The sequence below is a fragment of the Leptidea sinapis genome, chromosome 36, assembly GCF_905404315.1.
Source record: "Leptidea sinapis chromosome 36, ilLepSina1.1, whole genome shotgun sequence".
Classification (NCBI taxonomy): Eukaryota; Metazoa; Arthropoda; class Insecta; order Lepidoptera; family Pieridae; genus Leptidea; species Leptidea sinapis.
The window spans coordinates 4,290,376-4,311,357 of NC_066300.1; the positions used below are offsets into that span (position 1 = coordinate 4,290,376).

The window sequence follows — 20,982 nt, forward strand, 5'->3', positions numbered from 1 at the left end:
CTACCTTCAATAACATTTGCCAAATTATGTGTGCAGCGGTAATTACTTACCATCAAGTGACCCGTATGATCGTTTGTCCTCCTTTTCCGAAAAGGAAATGGATGGGGCTTGGTAAAGTTTACGAACATTAGTAACAAGTGCATGAAATCTTAGACAATTTTCTCTATTTAAATAGTTAGTGTTGTTATTTATATCTGCAATGTTTGTTACATCGGATCGAAATTCTGGGGTATATTATCATCTTTTACGACTTGAAAATAGTATTAAAAGAAGCATATGGCTTCTGATATTCTGTCTGTAATACCCTTTATATTCTTCATGCACGGGAGTTCGGCTGGCAGACGATACACTGTTGGTGCCTCGGTTGCAGTTGGTTTATTCGAAGCACTAACTTTAAATGCTGGCTTTAATCATTGTAGCAAAATTATGCAGTTTGCAGTAACAGCCTTGAATTGTAACAATATAGGAATTTCATCCAAGAACGAAGCTTAAGGTACCAAATAAAATTTATTAATAAATTTCAATGAAAGAAACGTAAGACAAAGTGGGATCCATAAGGATAAGTTGGACACCGACAGAATACTCGACGTGTGTGTACTTTCATTTTCGGACGTCGATTTCTCCGGTACGCGATAGGTCGGTGAGTAACGGTGAACTACGCTTGTTTTAGTCAGCCGCATGCTACAAGACACAGCGAGTTACGTAACAAGTTATTTTATGTGACTAATCACTTATTTATCACTGTGTTAAAATGAATTCATTCATACTCAGACAACCTTTCTATACTATCATTATAACTCCTCGCAATATGAGATACCACAAGGGTCTATTTTTAGACCGTTCCTTTTCCGTATTTACATCAATAATGTAATTTGGAAAAAAAAAGATATGGCAGTATTTTTTGCGAATTACTTCACTCATATTCAAAGTGAAGTAAAACAAAGTAGACAATGTTTATTTAGCATCGTGTAGTGTAAAATTTATCACGCCAAATGTCATAAAAATAAATGCTAGAATTTTGTTAACCGAAAATGGTAGACCCCGTGGAATCTGCTTTATTTATTAGTATTACTCTTGATTTCAGATTATTAAAAAGGTCTCCTTATTGAAGTACTGTCTAAGCTCTAATGCACAACGCGGTAATTAAAATTAGACAATTAACTAATATAGATACGGCTCGACTATCTTACTTCATTTACTTTTAACCAACTTCAAAACAGATAGTTCAAAGTGATTTTTTTGAAACGTAGCCTTAAATTCACTCTAAATATTATTATATACATATATAGCAATAAATTTTCGTAAAAGAACTCCTAATTCTCTTCAAGAAAATCAATTTTGAGGTAGTAAATGTTATTGATGCCTTTTATGAGGTACGTTTAATCTTCCGCTGTTACCTGTAAATTGCGGGAAGTGTTATTTTCCTTTCGTTTAGTCCATTCGGAAGGGTAACGGGTCTGAAGCGTCGTACGGAATGTGGTCCGGTGACTTTTGGGTCCAGATAGATATAACTGTTAGATAATATTGACTGTTACCTCTCAATAAATTTCTGACTAGCTAGATCCCGCGGTTTCATCCACATTATTTTCAATTAACATAACTATTATGTTTATGAACAGAATGACTGTATTTGACCAAAATCCTTGCAATATTGTTTTATTTGCAAATGCACCCTAATTTTCAGCATTTTGTAAAGTATTAATATTCAAATTTTTTTCTGTTTATTTATACAGACGAAGTCGTATGTAGAATATCGTTATCATAATAATATTATAGCCTATACATAACCAGACACAACATGATCTAACTACTTCGTCTGGTCATAAATACTGTTACAATTAAAAATAAACCAAATATTACATTTGAATTTGGAATCTGTCATTTGTATATGATTGTTCATTGAGTTTTCTCATTTTGGCACCAACACATTGCACAATATTTAGCGATTTTAAAATAGAGTGGGGATACAGAGAACCGAATCGCTGAGATTGCATTACACAAAGTAGATATGGAGCCAAATGCAATTTATAAAACTCTCCATACGCTTGGTATTAGCAAAATGTGTGCGTACCGGGCTATTAATAGGTACAATGATATCTCCTGTGTTTATGACAGAAAAAGATGTGGCCGTCCACGTAGTGTTCGTACGAAAAAGTTTGTCAAAGCAGTAAGGGAAAGAGTTCGAAGAAATCCTGTCGAAAAGCAAAATTTTTATCTCGGAAGATGAACAGAGCACTCAGCACCATGGATGTGGTCTAGTCCCGATCTTAATCCGCTGGATTACGATATGGTCAGTTTCAAGAGTAAGGCTTGCTCTAAGTGCCATGATAATTTGGATTCCCTAAAACAAACCGCACGATTGGCAGTGAAGAATTTTCCCATAGAAAGTGTGCGTGCTTCTATTGATAACTGGCCTCAACGTTTAAAGGACTGTATTGCAGTTAATGGAGTCCACTTCGAAAAAGCTTTTTATGTATATTATTTATGTATTAAACACACTTATTTGACACACTGTAAATGTAATAAATGATATGTATACTTCCGTTATCCATACTATGTAACTGTATTTCCGTTAGAGATGTTCGTTCGTTCTCTGTCGCACGCTTTTTTTCTCTGTTCTCTTCTGTCGTGATTCACCATTGACGTTACAATAAACAACCTGACTCCCAATCGCCTATTAAAAGTTCGTGAAAGAAATGTCCGAGCGGCGTTGTATAATATAACGTAGGATACACCAACTCAGATACATTACATACAGATTACATTGAAACATTCATTCAAATTAAAACCTTATTTCGTGGCAATATTGTTGACAGTCGATTGTATATGCTCGTCGGACGTAGTAACATTACATCAAGAGTCACGAGACAAGAACATTTTGTTTTAGTAATTGGAATGTAATTATTTAGCAAAATGATTAAAACTTCAAATTGCTCAAGCAATTTTGTTAATTGAAAGGGGCATATACCTGAAATACGATACTCCATCTTTTTTAAGCTTGAATATGCTGTTATTTAGACAGTTTGTCATTGCGTGGCATTGATTTTAAAGTGCGGTCGAAACAAAACTGAACAAAAACTCTGCCTAATAGACGGGTACGCAGAGTTTGGTTCAGACAATCTTTGAGCGTGTTGAGTCTAGTTTGTTATACCTTAATTATGTGCACATACAATTTTTTAAAGTCATAAACTTATCTAGAAATGAGGTTCACATTCTAGTGCAAGGTGAGCTACGGTTAGTAGGGCACTGAAGCTAAATTACGGCGCTATTGTCAGGTTAGATATGTCTTAAGGTCACGAGGGCAGATGCTGTTGTTGTGTTAAGTATTTCGCGGTCAATCCTGGGACGAACGATTGACTTATAGACGAAGAAATCTATATTGAAAAATAATAGAAATGCTATAAATGCTAATTCGCGGGACGACTGTCGACGAATACAACGCTCCTGATAAACAAGTAATAAGGTACTGGACCTGACAGACGTTGTTCTGTTTATAAAAAAAAACACTTGCGGGTGGAATTTCGTAAAATCCTTAGCTAGCTCGTTACCTTGTCTAGCTAGTTAGCGACGAGTTCGTCGAAAAGAATATTCCTACCAAAGGTATTAGTGTAGGTGTAGGTAGGTAGTACGATCACGTTAACGCCCATTATTAGATACCCTTACTATGTACCCCTTAATGTAATCCGCTCACAGTATTAGCAATATAGGTAAATGTCGGGTAACTCCCCGAGGCTTTGTTTGTTCCGTAATTCTTACTTATTTAAGCGGATTGATGCTGTTTTAAGAGAGAGTAATGTTCGTTCGTGTATAACGTGTCAATATAAATGACGTTATTGGTTTCATTGAACAAAATATATCTACTTGCCTAGTTTTGAGATTATGTTCAATAAAATAACTCCGAAACCCGGGTTTTTTTTACAAAAAGTAAAAGTTAAATACTTCTGTATGTAATATATGTACCTAGTTCAGAGTTCCATACAATTATGGGCATTATCATTTAGTCGTTTTATCATACACTGAAATTTTGTAGCCAATGCAATTTAAAAGACTTAATTGTCGTAAAATTTATTCGTTTAGAAATGTCAGTAACAATGAATAATTTTATAATTGTTTTTGAGGGGTTATCCAGTTTTAGTAACGGTCGTTCAATAAACTATCTATCCTTAGTTCTACTTACTAGAGGTACACAAATCTATCCTTTAACTCTTACTTACTTTTCAATAACCTAACCTAATTTTAAGATAGCATCAGAAGATAGAAACCGAAGTTTTCTATCTGTCGTTAGGAGGATAGTCTACTACAGATAGACCTCACATACTGATTGTTCTTACTTGCATTTCAATTGAAGTTTCAACTTATTAGTTTCAATTTAGATAGCACATGTCCTTGATTGTAATACGCACACCATGGATTGTTAAGATTTTGCCATTAAACGGGGATAGCAGTCTATCCGTAGCTAAAGATAATTTATTGAAAACGGCCGTAAGACTACAATAGATATCTTAATTGTCTATTATTAATTGACGAATACAACGCTCATATCGTAACAGAGATGGCATATATCGAAATGTTTCTCCAGCTAATAGATTTCACTGTTTTGTCTAGCGTGATACTACAACACGCGAATATACCTTTAGTGCGCTACACCACGCTGCTTTTAAAATGTTTTATGTTCGTTTGTTCAAAATCGAAAATCTACTAAAGTTCTTTATCGATCATTGAAATGAAATGAAATGAAATGATTTATTTGTATGAATCGTGATAACATAGTTGTTAACAATTGATAGGTGTACAACACAATTCACCAATATATCAGCATACAAATATTTGACTGTCAATATTGGAATTTTTCTGTTTATACGTCATTAATACACATTACTTCACTTTAATTCAATAATCTTAATATATATAAATTACGTGACACGTTGTTTGTCCGCGATGGACTCCTAAACTAATGAACGGATTTAAATGGGGATTACTTAATGGAGTGCAGCTAGGTCCAACTTGAGAGATAGGATCCTTTTTATTTCGATTTGGGACCCATAATTATTTTTATTTCCAATATTTGTTTTGTATAGTGTTCTTCTGTGAGAGAATTTAATGACGCACGGTTTGACAGTTCTGCTGTGAAACAATTTTATTATAACAACAGTGAGCATACGTTACGAAATAATTCATGATGTTATGAAAAATTATGGACAAAAACAACGTCTGTCGAGTCAGCTAGTATAATATAAAATAAACATTAGTTTGTACGTGCCTCTCAAAATAACATTTAAATACTATTATTTTTGGCTAAAGAATTCTTTTAAATTATAAAAGCACTTATCTATTAGCCATAATTTAAATTTTTTATGCATTGTTGTTTTAGGCATTCTGAATTTTGTACACACCTGTGCATATATCTGTATAAGTAGGCCATGTTTTTATCATTCTATATGTATAATAATATAATGTTTATTTGTTCAAAATCGCATATCTCGTAAAGTACTCTACCGATTGTTTTTGTTAATATAAAAATAGACGAACCACAAACGCGGAAAGTTTAACTAGTACATATTGGTTGAAACACAATTATCTAACAGCCCGTGAACCCCAGACCTTCGTTGTTTTACAAAAGCTGAAAGTTTGTCAGCGCATACAAGAACGATGGCCAATTATGAAGTTTGGAGTACAGGGACTTTGGTAAATAGACGGAACTATAGGTGTGTATCATACCAATCTAAATTCATCAAATTATAAAGTCTGATTTTTAGCCGACTTCAAAAAGGAGGAGGTCCTCAATTCGATCGGTATTTTATTTATGTATGTACACCGATTACTCTGAGATTTATGATTCGATTTACGTAATTCTTTACGTTACACGTACATACGTTTAGTTCAATGCAGAATAGATTTGGTTCCATACAAATTTTATATAGTTTGGCCCAGTAGTTTACATTTTATGAACATTTGTCGATCTCGATGATATAATTGTTTTCCGTGTACGACTTTTTTATGAGTTCTCATTCAGGTTGATTATATATTATTATTAACTGACACTAAAAAGTAAAAAAAAAAAAAAAACAATGTTAGAAAAGACTTCAAATACAGAAAAGTATGAAATAACTAATGACGACCTGTATAGCCGAATGGTTAGCGATCCTACCTACTAAGCTGGAGGTCCCGGGTTCGAATCCCGGTAGGTGCGAGCATTTATATGATGAATATGGATGTTTGTTTCCAAGTCATGGATGTTTAAATGTATTTATGTATGTTTATATGAATTTATGTATGTTTAAGTAAGTATATTGTATTAAATATATCGTTGTCTTGTAACCCATAACACAGGCTATAAATGCTTACTTGGGGCAAGATAATTTGTGTAAAAAGTGCGTCAATATTATTATTATTAACTAAAAATTTAATTTAATACACCTCTTATGCAAACCTTTACCCTTAATAATATTAACATACTATTATTTGTATGTGCTACATATTGATAGCTTTGAAGTCGGTGCCAAGCCAAATGTAATAGTAGGTACCTTTACTCGCCACGCGTGACTTTGAGCGGGATAGCTTCGTCTAGAACAAAACAACCCAAGCGGACAGACACGCATGGCCAGACAACATTTATAATTACAGTAAGTAAGCTGTTTATAATATTAAGTTTTATTTTGTTTAGGGCTTGGCGCCGACTTAAAACCTATCAATAGGTAGCACATATAATTACTAGTATTTTATTAATGTTAAAGGTAAAGATTTGAATAAGGTGTATTAAATTAAATTTTTAGTTATTCCATACTTTTCCGTTTTTGAAGTCGCTATTTTTAAACGTAGTTTTTTTTAGTGTTATTACCTACCTTTAGAATATTATTAAAAATCACGTCATCCACGAAGGTCTGGGGTTCACGGGCTCTTGCTCTACAAGCGTCCTTCCTATAGCCTGCCATAAATCTTAGTATTTTATAAAAGAATTATTCAGTTTCTTCACATTTCCTGTACACTCGAATTGAAGTTGATAGTCAAAATATAATAAGTGTTGACTCGGCAAACATTGTTTTGCCGATATATTAAGTACTTGGCGCCGAATATATAGGTATTTCTAAGTCGAAAAAATATAGGTTCCAGAATTAATCCCTGACATGTTATATACTTAAACCTTCTCCAAAACACGGTGCATCTTTTGGAATAAGTATTATTCCGATCAGTTTAGTAATGTTCACATTACAACCCAAAAATAAACTGGCCTTCCATTTATTAGACTATAGTTAAAAAATTGGAATCGATCAATGTTAAATTCGCAGTTCAGCTATTTTTGCAATTTGTATTTTGGTTTGAAGAATGCTGCAGGCACATTTGATATTCCGTCCGCCAAAGGTTAACAGGTACAGGCCGATATGCGGAACGTATTGGACTACGATAGTCAGCTTTAGATAATTTTGTAATGTACTTCATTATTTTTATATCTTGATAATTAAATTAAATTTTATTTAACTACGTAAATTTAATATACTTAAGCGAAATAAAGTGCAAATATGCGAAGCTTCGGAGACACTCTTTTAAAGGTCGGCAACGCTCTTGCGTGCTCACCGTTTTATTAGCCTCTTTCATATAAAACGTACCTACCTACAATCAGCCAAGATGTACCTACAATCAACCAAGTTGTACCGACCATCAAACAAGACGTCCCTACAATCAGCGAAGACGTACCTTTTTTTATGAAAATACGGGACGGGACGAGCAGGACGTTCAGCTGATGGTAATTGCCCAGAACAGTGCAGTGGCGCTCAGGATTCTTGAGAAGCCCAAAATTCTGAGCGGCACTACAATTGCGCTCGTCACCTTGAGACATAAGATGTAAATAATACCTACAATCAACCAAAATGTACCTACAATCAACCAAGACGTATTGACAATCAACCATCTTGTAGGTATACAACGTTCTCATATCGCACAGATTATTTATAACTCTCAGATCTGGCGCCTGTACTAGAATGGCTACGAAACCTAAAAGGCAATGAAACAAGTTTAACTTTCATCAATTACCCATAGAGTCTATCCATCTTTGTTTGCAACTTACCATTTATGTAATAATAATTTACTGAGTAATTGTTTTTATTTCTAATACCGTGCGAGGAGATAATTAAATGTGTGAAGTGAAAACAGCTCCACTAATATGACAGAGTAGTTTGTTTGTACGAAATCTGATGTCTATAATCCATTCCTTTCGGAAGAGGCTGATAAACGGGCATACATACGGGTCATTTGATGGTGTGTGATCCCCTTTGCAAAAGAGCAATCTTAATAGTGATTTTCATTATTATTAATACTTAACACTAGAAATACGGGATTGCTTGTAACTAATTCTAGTAGGCTTCATAAGATACATAATAGTCTTGAGGGTAAATGTATACACTTTTATAATAAAGTCCCAGCCACTGTTCAGGCATTATCTATAAATAAATATAAAAGTTTTATTAAAAAATTTCGTAAATCCTACTACTCCACAGGTGAATATCTAAGTGATCCGACAGCCTGGGATTAGGTTATCCTTTATATTATAGTTTATAGCAATAGCAATGACAATATAATATTGTATATTTGATTAAAAAGCGCGCAAAAAAAAATACTGGGAGAGTTTGTTGCGCGGTGTCTTCTCTCTCAGAGCGCCATTTGTTTCCGAAGTAGTGTCTAGTATATTAGAAATGACATCTAAAACAATTCTATAGGATTCAATTTTGGACAAAATAATTGCTTTTATGATATTAAAAAAGTGTCGGTGTCGCAACAGGTAGAACCGTTGAGTCTTACCACAGAGCCTTCAGTTCGATCGTTATCCGCTACGTACGAGTACCAATGTGTTTTCGATTTTAGGATTCATATTTTTTATGGATGAGGAAGTCACACTGACAAAGATACGGCGCGACTAGTATTCTTTAGTTATTTTTTATTTCCATAGTATTATGTCCTATGTTATATTACTTTGGGGCAACGCTTCCGATATTAATACAATATTATTGCTGCATAAGAGAGCTATTCACGCTATTTGTAACCTAGGTCGTAAACAATCATTGAGAGCAAAATTGAAAAAAATTAACATCATCACTGTTGCTTCTCAATATATTCTTGATAATGTAATGTATGTACATGATGCACATAAGTGAATTTGCTAGAAACTGTCATAACCATAATGTTAATACCAGGAACAGACATAAACTTATATTGCCTACTACTAGGCTAAGTCCAGTAAGTAAGTCTTTAGTGGGGCGATGTATATGCTTTTACAACAAGATCCCAGAACATGTTCAAAACAAAAGTATTACGATATTCAAAAGAATTGTTAAAAAGCGTTTGTCTACTAAAGGTTTCTATGACATAAATGACTTGAATGAATGATTGGGAATGGTACGACCGCCCTCAGGCTATTAAATAATAACTTACTTATTAAATGATACTTTGTAACCATGTAACCATATTTATGAAAAAAAGCCCGCTGAGTTTGTTGCGCCCATTCTTCTCAGGTCTGAGGCATTCTTTTGAAATGGGTGGTAGTTTTTGACTTTCATTAAGTGATTTTATATCCTATTTTGAATAAAAATATTTGAATTTGAATATCAGCCTGTTATTATGAAACACACATAAAAAAATAATATTCTTTTGTTGAAACATTTGTCATTCGTGTGTGTGTGAGTTAGAAGTCTTAATTTATACAATGACTATTTCTTCCAGGTCTACTAGACACCTTGGATACCCAGGTGGACGCTAAGAACTGTCCCGGAGTATGCATGCACGCACTTACCTCGCTCATCTGCTCCAACGTACTAGAAGAAGTTGAGTGTCCTAAACCCTCCATGAAGTGTTGCGTCGATGAGCCTTTGGGTTAGTATTAATTTTTCTTATTGGTGGAGTTTTGTTACTGAGGAAATAATACTATAGATACTAGATACTCAATATTAAGAATTGTTAATGTGAGAATTATATAATAGCCCAGCAAACGTTGTATTGCCATATTATAAAATATTAAGAAAATCAATAATTAAACTTTTTGGGGCATAAAAAAATTGTAGACGACCGATTCGTTTTTTGTTTTACGATTCGGCGGCAAATTTAAAATTGTCTGTGTCATGTCAGCAAGGAGGATGTAATTACTACGTGATAAGAGGCAGCCTTAGTAAAAATTGAAATTTAGTTTAGTACAAAATGTGCAGTGAGAATTGACGTAAGTTTGAAATGGCGACAATATGGCGACGAAGTATAATCCGGCCAAGTTTGAAAGCGAACAGTTGCTTTAAACGTAGTGGATTTCGACTATCTCCGTTTTTTACAAGATTATAGCCGTCATCTGTCAATCTATCAATCACTGCACGTTTCATACGCATACGTACATACATCATTAGTTTCGCTAGGCTTTAGGTCAGTATGAATGTAATGGGAGAAAATATTTTATGGAGTCTGAGGCTGGTGTGGCTGTGACGTAGTATTTACTTCTTTGTGGCTGTGTTTCAAAAGGCTGTCGAAGAGACTCCTAAGGACGAGTGGGCAAAGTGATTTCTCAATGGTTCTATCGGATGCGGCGAAGTTTCCCTTTTAAAAATATTTAAGAAACTAATAACATGATAGATTAATCAGTTTTTGACTCTCTAAGAACTTTTTTTATTAACGCGAGTTTGTCACATTTAAATAACATAACTTTAAAAGAATCGAAACGCCTGTAATTCTAACTGTATTTCATATTGAGTTTTTGACTAAAAGTTAAATTTTATTAATATTTTATTTTACCCTAATTTTCATGATCTTTGCAGGGCACGTTTTCAGGGGGACTCAATAAAAATGTTACTTTTACGTTTTAATCCTTTGAAAAGTATTTTATTTTAATTTCAAAGAACATTCAGTTTGACCCTCGTATTTTTATGGCAATAAGGGACGAGACGAGCAGAACGTTCAGCTGGTGGTAATTGATATGCCCATTACAATGCTATGCCGCTCAGGATTCTTGAAAAACCCAAAAATTCTTTGCAACACTACAATTGAGCTCTGCACCTTGTGATATAAGATGTTAAGTCTCATTTGCCCAGTAATTTCACTAGCTACGGCGCCCTTCAGACCGAAACACAATAATGCTTATATATTATTGCTTCACGGCAGAAATAAGTACCATTGTGGTACCCATAATCTAACCGACATCCTATGCAAAGGAAATACTTGCAAACTAAACTAAACACTGTATCTGGACGTGGCTTGATATAAGTTGTAATTTGCAGGTAACGACACGTTGACGACCACTCGCAGACCGTTCACCACCCGCTACACCACCACCGAGTCTGATGATGACGACGACGAGACTACCAGGCCACCTGACAGATATAAAGACAGTGGTAATTATTAGGTACACCCTATTTAGTATTAGGATATGCATAACTTTAGCTTCCAACGTATGTATTGTCTCTTGTTGGCCGCGACTTGGTCCGCGTGGATGCTTTGTAGCAGCAAAAATACTATCTCTGCATCTAACGACTCGATTTGATTGGTATCTACTGAAAATCAGTGTTGGACTGGGGTGATCCTTATTTCAATTCCAAAAATGCTGAGTGGGTGTCCTTTTGATGACGCCGTATTTGTAAATTTGTTAACTTTACTATGTATATAATGTTCTGTGTCGTCATGAATAAATGCATAGTTTACTTTAACGTAATAATAGTCTGTAGCCTATATGACGTCCCGATCTCTTGTTAATATTTATGCTTTTTGAATTAAATCTATGCAGTACTCTTTGTGTTTTGCCCAGACTTACATACAGACTAAAATTCTATATACTACTTTTTTGGCTTCGGTATTGCTTGTAGAACACACAGCAGGTATTCTTTAATAAAATATTCCATGTTCGATCAGGTGCATGCCTCGCTCGTATAGCCCTTTTTAAAAGACGAAGGATGAGGTGAATCAGAGATTAGACGATTTATGAGATTAGACGTGTTGAACACGTTTGATGTTGTGTCTCTACATTTTAACGTACACGTCAGAAGTGAAACCTGGATTATGCACGAACCTCTAAACTGCATATGAAGTCCTGGTACATGTTGCAAGGATGACAGATGATTCCAACCGCTATTAAAGACATTATTATCACCGCAACCTTATTTATGTTCTCCTGGTGTCTATGTAGTAATATTTCGTGCGCCGTCAGAATATATTAAGGTATACTCGTGTCATAAATAAGACAATCTCTTCTTCAACTATGATCGCCTGGTAACAAAACACTGTATAATATTTCTTATATTCACCCACGTTAAATCTTATGAATTTATGTGTATGTCTCTTTTTACTGTCGCGCTTTTTCGTTTCATCGACTTTCACAACGATGCTAAAGAAGTTTTAACTTCAAAAACTGATTAAACAATATTTAATGTCCTATAACATCTTTCGGTTATCCTCGTTTTGCACAAAATGGCTGTAGTGACAGTTTAAAAGACAGGTCCGGAGTATTGTTTAAATCTGAACGACCCTGAACCATTAGACGATACTGGGGAGCTACGAGTATTCATTAATGCACTTTAATATCACATAAACAGATTTACTGAATGATGTGGGTCTAATTATCGCGAGTTGTGTGGATACCCACATTATAAATTATTTTTCAACACACTTGCTGGTAAAGTGAGCCTTATTACATCGTTTTTTGGGTCAAAAACCGAGCTATAACACACATATGCATAATAATATAACACTCTAGTGCAAAATATACTTATCCCTACAAAGTCTCCTCCACAGTGCGGTTTTCAAGGAGCTTTCTTCCGCATACTACAAAGCTGTGGAATGAGCTTCTATGTGCGGTGTTTCCGGGACGATACGACATGGGTACCTTTAAAAAAAGCGCGTACACCTTCCTTAAAGGCCGGGAACGCTCTTGTAATTCCTCTGGTGTTGCAAGAGAATATGGGTGGCGGTGATCACTTAACATCAGGTGACCCGTACGCTCCTTTTTATCTCCTATTCCATAAAAAAAAGTAAAGTTTGTACCTAACTTTAAATTATATTAGAGTAAACAGAGCATTTTAAATTTAACCGGGTAATAGTTTTTTTTTGTACCAACAAAGAGGTTTTATTCCGCTGATAAACCATTTACATTTTTTAATAAATAAATGTATCCCTAATTAAGACTAAATCAAATTATTTATAATTCACATAATTTGCTGTAAAATATATGCATTTTATCACTAAAATTACAATTTTGAAGCAGGTTGTTTGGCCATATCTAACCAATCACCTTGTCGTTTCCTCGCAAGTATGTTGAAAAAGTGCATATGAAGTTCGCGACCAACTTGCTGTTAAAACACGAGGCTGTGGGTTGTCCGTCCACAAGTTCACAGTCCACAGTCCGAGCCACAGGCGAGCCATCAGCCGAACAACTAAGCATCCTTGTACCATAATATACTATAAACAAATATACAGACTTAATTGACTATTTACAGGTAACATAGCCTGTCCTGGTGTATGCGTGGAGTCTCGTCTCACGCAGTATTGCGAGGCGTATTTGACCTCCGGCGAGCTCTGTGTCTCTGGTAGACTGTGCTGCGTCTCCAAGGATGGATATGGAGACAGGAGACCACCTGACTTGGTGGTGCCAAATGAGAAGAAGCATTCAACTAAAAGACCGATAACGGCTGTAAGTAACTTTGATTAAGAATTACGTGAGGCGACGGCCTGCGATAAGCGGTTTAATAGAGATTCAGTATCTAGTAGTCTACTAACGAGGCTAAAACACAGAAGTGGGGTCTTTTTTATCTAGCGTTTGTTCACCGTCGTTCTTTGTATATAGACAAGGCTTTATAAGGCTTAATTACCCACATTTGAGCAGAGTATTATAAAATTTATTTTATTACATTTAGGTACTAGCTGCTGCTCGGATCGTCGTCCGCAATTTCGTTTCATCAATATCCATTCGATAGTTTTTGCGTGAAAGAGTAACAAATAAACATCCATACATTGTTACAAGCTTTCGCGTTTATAATATTAGTAGGATAATAAATATAAGATAAATACATAGTTACACAGCTCTTATTGTTAATGACTGGATTGAAAATTGCCTCCCCTCGGAGTATGCTTTGACATGAGGGTGTTGGCGAGAATGTCTACTATGAACCTAAACCTATATACAAACTAGAACACTAAAATTTCCCACTAATAACAAAAGTTGATTTCTAATTCCAGTTGACAACAACACCGTATCCTAAAACGAAGCCGGGCAGGAAGTGTCGCGGAGACTGCATCAGCGGCCTGTTCGCGCTGTTGTGTGACCACGTGGACGAGGAGGCTGTGTGTCCGTCCGAGGGCACGTGCTGCCTCACAGACAACGCGGAGGCAAGCACCCGAAGACCGACTACCACAACTACACCACGGCCTACAACTCCGGTAACTTACAAGACTTCCGAGAAATAGAAATATAATAATTCACCATTAACATAACAGTACCTGGACAACCGAGCCTTGCTCGGATTTAAGAAGTTACAAAATGTGAACAAAAAAAACTAATAAGATATCTGGATTCGAACCGGGGACTTCTGCTTTCCGGATCACCCAATGACCCATCTGTTGTTATAGTCTTGTATATAGTCGCGAAATTTACCTTTGTATTGTAATGTAGCAGTTTTACATTAAAACACGGATAAAAATTTAAAATAATCAAAAGTAAAACTTTATAAGTTATTAGTTATTTAATGCAATTCAGGATGAAGTACAAAAGTTATTATAGCATTCAAATAAGTGTAACAATATTCATTAACAATAGATTTAGAAACACTTATCCCAATTATCTCATCATTCAAATAATCTTTCACATTATAATAGGCCTTGGATGTTAATTTATTTTTTACGATACATAAAATTTATTTTAATTGGTAATATTTTAATATAATTTGGGAGATTACTATAAAATATAACACAGTCAGTCACTTTGCAATCTTACGGAGCCTAGTGGATGGAATGCGAGATTATGTTTGTTTCGAGTATTGGCATTATGTACATCACTATTCTTTTTAAATTGGCTAATATGTTTATTAGCGTACAAGAGGTTCTCGTATATGTACTGGCAGTTTACTGTCATAATATTAATTTCACTAAACTTTTCTCTCAATGAATCCCTTGAACGCATTTTATAGACCGCTCGAATTGCCCTTTTCTGCAGCACAAATATGTTGTCAATATCTGTTGAAATGTATATTGTGGATGTGTCTGCAGGCCCCACTCCCGCGCTGTCCCGGTTACTGTCTGCTGAACATCATGGCAGCATTCTGCGAGAGACCAGCCGTGCTCATCCCACATACCAACTGCAAGCTGAGCGGGTCCATCTGCTGTGACAATACCAGGTGCGTACCTTCGGAACTTAGCATAAACTACCAAAAATGGGAGTGACAAATTGGAGGTCCTTATTTTTATGGAGAAGGAGGACAAACGAGCGTACACCTGGTAAGGGACCACCGTCGACCACATTGTCTTGCAACAGAGGTATAACAGGAGCGTTGCTGGCCTTTATGGTACGCGCTTTTATTAAAGGTACCCATGTCGTATCCTCCCGGAAACACCGCACAATGAAGCTCATTCCAGAGCTTTGTAGTACGTGAAAATAATCTCCTTGAAAACCGCACCGTGAAGATACCTAAATACTTATAACCATAAATACTAATAAATAATAAAATTGTACAATTTTAAAAATAACTAATAATAATAAACCTACATATATATATCATCTATATATATATCAACCTACATAAATAATTTGGTGGTGTTTCTTATACTATATATATTACAAGAAAAATGATTAAAATATTCTTCTTTGATTGTATTGCGGCTTAAGCTGATTGTCTTGTTACCAATGCTCTAAAATCTAAATATATAAAACAAACAAATAAACTGCCAGTCGTGGAAGTGAGAATTACTTTTAGCTTCACAATATATAATTTTGAGAAATATTTTAAGAAGTCATTACTATAAATTATATTATCAACCTTTTCATGTTAAGGAAAATCAAAAATAATTATTAACTGATACCATGGATAAATAAAATACTTTACAAAGGATCAAAACGCGTGTATAGCATAGGCTATACACGCATAGGCGTAAGGTACACGTATAGCATAGGCGAAGAAAGAACCGACATATTAAGATTTCAACACAATATTACTACTATGACATCTTGATACTTGTAAATTATTTTAGAATATAATGTTTTCATATTCCATCTCAATAAATATTTTATAGGATGAGCCTATTAGTTCTATTTTATGCTACGACGGTTCTCTTTCCGTACAGACTTGAACTGAAACTGTATTTTTGCATTCGGTTTTTGCGTATAAAGTACATTTTTATTATTATTTTATTTATCCCGACGCTTCGTAACTTTTTGTAAGCACGTTTTCAGTGTAGACCAGAGCTGAAGCCTTTGAAAATAATAATAAGTGAAAAAAATAGTAGGATGAAACCCATTGGAAAAGGAAAAGAATATAAAGGTAAATTTACGGGCGATCTGAGGTCGGGAAGTGGAAAGAGGGGGGGGGGGGGTTTAACGGTAAAAAACTGTTTAAAGTGGATATTTTTGAACTTTAGGATGCTGTTACTGCTTATACGTAGACGCCGCAACATGGAGATCACTTTTTGCGCATTATGGCATAGAAACCCATCCTACTACTAGTCCAGTTAGCAAGTCTTTTGTGGGGCGATGTATATGCTTTTACAACAGGATCCCAGAAAATGTTCAAAACAAAAATATTACGTTAATCAAAAGAATTGTTAATAAAACGTTTGTGTTGTAAAGGTTACAATAACATAAATGACTTTCTTAATGATACCACCAATTGCGAAAGGAGTGACCGCCCTCAGGCTATTAAATAAAAAGTTTAATTTTACAATGTTACTTTCTTTTTTGATGAAAAAAAAAGCCCGCTGTGTTTGTTGCGCCCGTTCTTCTCAGGCCTGAGGCATTCATTTTGGAATGAGTAGTAGTTTTTTGGCTTTCAATAAGTGATGTCACATTCTATTTTGAATGAAAATATTTGAATTTTAATTTTAATTTGAAAACGCATTATTATATGTGAGATGTAGTACGTTATAAGCCCCCAATCCAGATATTGGCGCTATAGTAACAAAATAATAATAAATTACTGAGTTTACTGGATTCGAAATTCTGTCAAGATTTAGTCGACTCATAACACTCTCATTGGCAGGTTACCACCTCGTACCACACCTCGCACTACCACCACGACAACAACCACGACACCGGCTCCAGTGGACCCTCGCCCGGACTGTCCAGGCTCTTGCATCGTGTCGCTTCTCTCCTTCACGTGTTTCCGTAAGTCTCAACCATTCTCCATTACTAAAAGAGCTGAAAAAAAAATATTGGTACAAATTAAATTTATATATTGCTCACAATCACGCTCAAAAATTGTCTGAAGCAAAACTCTGTGTCTATTACGCAGAGTTTTCGTTCTGTTGTGTTTCGACCGCGCTTTGAATACAATGCCACGCAATTACAAAGTGTTCAGTGAAAAACTGTAGAATTAATAACATCATATCCACACTTAAAATGGATGGAAAGTCGTATTTCACAATATTATGTAACTAACTTGACGCTAAATAATCACATTCAAATTGTTAAAACAATATGTTCTCGCTTCGTGTTCGCATCCGAGCTTCTAATGAGCGTATACAATAGATTTTCAACCCTACTGCCACGAAATAAGGTGTTAATTTGAATGTTATCTGTGTATGTTAATCAGGACATTTTTGACGACTTTTTAATAGGCGGTTGGGAGTCTAGTTCTTAACAGTACATCAATGATATTTCTCTTTAATTTAGAATCGCACTGTGTATGTAAGTGGTGACCCAAATGAAGGTACGAGACTGGCCACCTGATGTTATGATAGATGTTCACGACCGAAGATAAGAGATTTTTTTAGAAGTATTGAATACTACGAGGACCTACATAATGTTGTATCTTAAGCGATTTCACAGAACCCGTCATTATGATATGTTATTTATAGGCACATAGTTATGGAAAAACAATTATATAAAAACACAATATACCAGTGGGAGGCTCCTTTGCACAGGATGCCGGCTAGATTATGGGTACCACAACGGTGCCTATTTCTGCCGTGAAGCAGTAATGTGTACGCATTACTGTGTTTCGGTCTGAAGGGCGCCGTAGTTAGTGAAATTACTGGGCAAATGAGACTTAACATCTTATGTCTCAAGGTGACGAGCGCAGTTGTAGTGCTGCTCAGAATTTTTGGGGTTTTTCAAGAATCCTGAGCGGCACTGCATTGTAATGAGTAGGGCGCATCAATTACCATCAGCTGACCGTCCTGCTCGTCTCGTCCCTTATTTTCATAAAAAAAAAAAAACAATATTAGAAAGAAAGTGTATTTCATTCCGATCATCTGAACATCGCCTTTTTTACATAGGAGACATTACAAGTAGGTATATATAACCATTGCTTTTGTGTTTTTTATTTTGATTGAACTATGACTCTCCAACATTACAAAGAATGAAATTACGGGCGAGTATTAACCCTTATGGTACATAAATGTATTCATTCAAAGTTTGGACGCGAAAGCAAACGATATTGACTAGTGATAGATTTAGTTTTGGACTAGTTATTACTATTTTATCAATGATTTAAATTTCACATTTCGAAGAACACGAGATCGTTACATTATATAATAATTTGATTTTAGGTAACGCCGAGATGACGGATGTCTTCAAATGCAAGAAAGCTGGCACGCAATGTTGCGCGCCGAAATCGAAGGTTCAGGAAGCGATGGGCGTGCACCGCAACGACTCGTACCCTCTGGCTGTGACGCATCCGCCACACTACGTCACCCCTTACACCTACACACCCACACAGACGTATGCTACGCACACCACGCCGACGCGTAAGTGCAGTACACTACTGGATTCCAACAAAGACGAAATTACATACAGCAGAAATATACAAATCTATCCGTTTAGATTTACTTGACAGGTACTATCACAGACTAAGGATGAATACTTCATCGCCATCCGGCCCGCTCGACTTCCTGACGTCCAACGAAAACAGAGCTCACCAAACAGTTTTCTGTCTGAACTGTACTTTAGGCATTGAGCTCTGACACCGCGCGATGGTCGACGGTGTTTTTCCGTTTTCGTCAAGAGTCGAGTTCGAGGCGGAAAGGGTGCACAGTAGATCGGCTTTCTCTTTTGCCGTATAGGCCAGGGTGTCATTCCTCATGTGCAAGTGACGGCTGGTTGAAGTTACCAAGAGCAACTTTCGACAACGACCAGAACTTGCGTGTTCCAGTCGACTTAGTCCAGTCAGCTCCCTTATTACGAATGAAACTACCGTAAAGCACATTACAACAGCGACAGTGTAGAGCAGCAGGAATTAACACAAATAATTTGTACTTACTTCCTTCACGTTATTGACACAAACTGACACAGAGTAAGAATGGATACTTACATGATACTGTTGAGCAAAGACGAAAGGAGATGTCTCATATTTGTTTAATGAGATATTAACACAAGTACAATAACTGCCTTCACTGACCTGTATAAATACCACTGGAGTCTGGACAGGCTGTTCCATGTATTTGGCAGCAAATTTTTTGTGCCTATTTGAAGCGCCACTCGCGAGCGTCCAGACAACTAATTTTGACGTATAATACAAATGGCTGCGAAGGAACGTAGGTACAATACTCTGAAGTATTTTTGCATTTTGAATTAATTTCGTTCGTTTTCCCTGTTATTTATACTTCAATAATCATCATAATATAGTACTTACAGATTCTTTTTTGTAAATAGTTTCCCACCATCTATCGATGTTTGCTGAGGTTGTCATCACTAGTTTTAGTTCCGCAGACTTTCGCTACATGGCTAACAGCGCTAAAATGGCGAATATCAAACAGGCATAAAAGCACTTTGACAGCCGCCAGTCCAGTGGTATATTGTAGAGGTCTTTAGACTCAGTGAGCCAGGCGAGACATAGAGAAACGATATGGTTTAAGCAACCTAAGATAGAATTTCGTTGTGTATTTACCGTATTAGTGTACTATCTCAAAGTTTATAGTTAAAATATTTGTTTCAGCTTACGATATCACTAATTACGCTACATCGCTGAGGACACCAGAGAAATACAACAAATATGTTTGTGGAGTCAAAGGTAACTAATTATTATTTCTGTTTTCTTCAACTTTATTATTCCTTACCTTCCAAAACAATTTTTATTACTACTACCTTTTCACGAGCTGTTGAGTTGTTGTTAAAATTAAAGAAAAATGTTCTTTAAATCTCCAATTTATTTATTTACAGTGTGTGTATTGATGCAATCACTGTTGTATAATATTAAATAGGCTAAGTTGTTATATGATAACGTGGGCTATACGTCACGTCAGTTGGTTAGAGCACCGGCACGGAACGCCGCCGTTCATAAAATTTTGTTTTTCTAAATTTATTTGTGTATTAATTCTAGAAGTGAGGATTATCACCTTAAAAACATAACAAGTTGCTTAGATTTATAAGAGCGACGAGATCAAGTCAATTTCCTGATATGCAAATATTGGGGTTGAGCAGGTTATCAACTGTAAAGTAGATCCTGTAGATGGGAGCCACAACCTGAGAGTTGAGAGTTGCATACAAGATTTTATGACGATCCTTCACTCGAACGGTTAGTTCAGTTGGTTAGAGCACCGGCACGAAACGCCGGAGGTCGTGTGGGTTCGAGTCCCGCATCTAGATTCTAGAAGTGAGGGTTATCACTTTAAAAACATAACAAATTGCTTAAATTTTTTTTTTCTATTTGCTGTACTCAATAACTCCTTCGAATATATGATTTTCTGAATTTTTTCACTTGAACGCAATGGGTAAGTTTTGTTTCATCACTACATAGATTGTAATTTAAATAATTTTATAAATGTGCCAATGAGTTTCTTACCACTTCTCATGAAAACACAGCTTTTCCGAAGTGGTGGATAATA

The 20,982-nt window shown here is 35.7% G+C and overlaps 1 protein-coding gene and 1 long non-coding RNA gene across 2 annotated transcripts in view; one reads left to right on the forward strand and one right to left on the reverse strand.

Annotated features, from left to right (window-relative positions):
- Positions 1-20,982, reverse strand: part of LOC126975650 (uncharacterized) — a 157,065-nt gene that overhangs the window by 90,976 nt on the left and 45,107 nt on the right. The window lies entirely within an intron of this gene.
- Positions 1-20,982, forward strand: part of LOC126975605 (protein masquerade) — a 38,533-nt gene that overhangs the window by 9,344 nt on the left and 8,207 nt on the right. The window contains exons 2-9 of the mRNA XM_050823571.1: positions 9,712-9,861; positions 11,244-11,357; positions 13,452-13,645; positions 14,191-14,391; positions 15,217-15,344; positions 17,199-17,323; positions 18,709-18,906; positions 20,094-20,168. Of these exons, the coding sequence (XP_050679528.1) occupies positions 9,712-9,861; positions 11,244-11,357; positions 13,452-13,645; positions 14,191-14,391; positions 15,217-15,344; positions 17,199-17,323; positions 18,709-18,906; positions 20,094-20,168 (1,185 nt within the window). The remainder of the gene's footprint in view (positions 1-9,711; positions 9,862-11,243; positions 11,358-13,451; positions 13,646-14,190; positions 14,392-15,216; positions 15,345-17,198; positions 17,324-18,708; positions 18,907-20,093; positions 20,169-20,982) is intronic.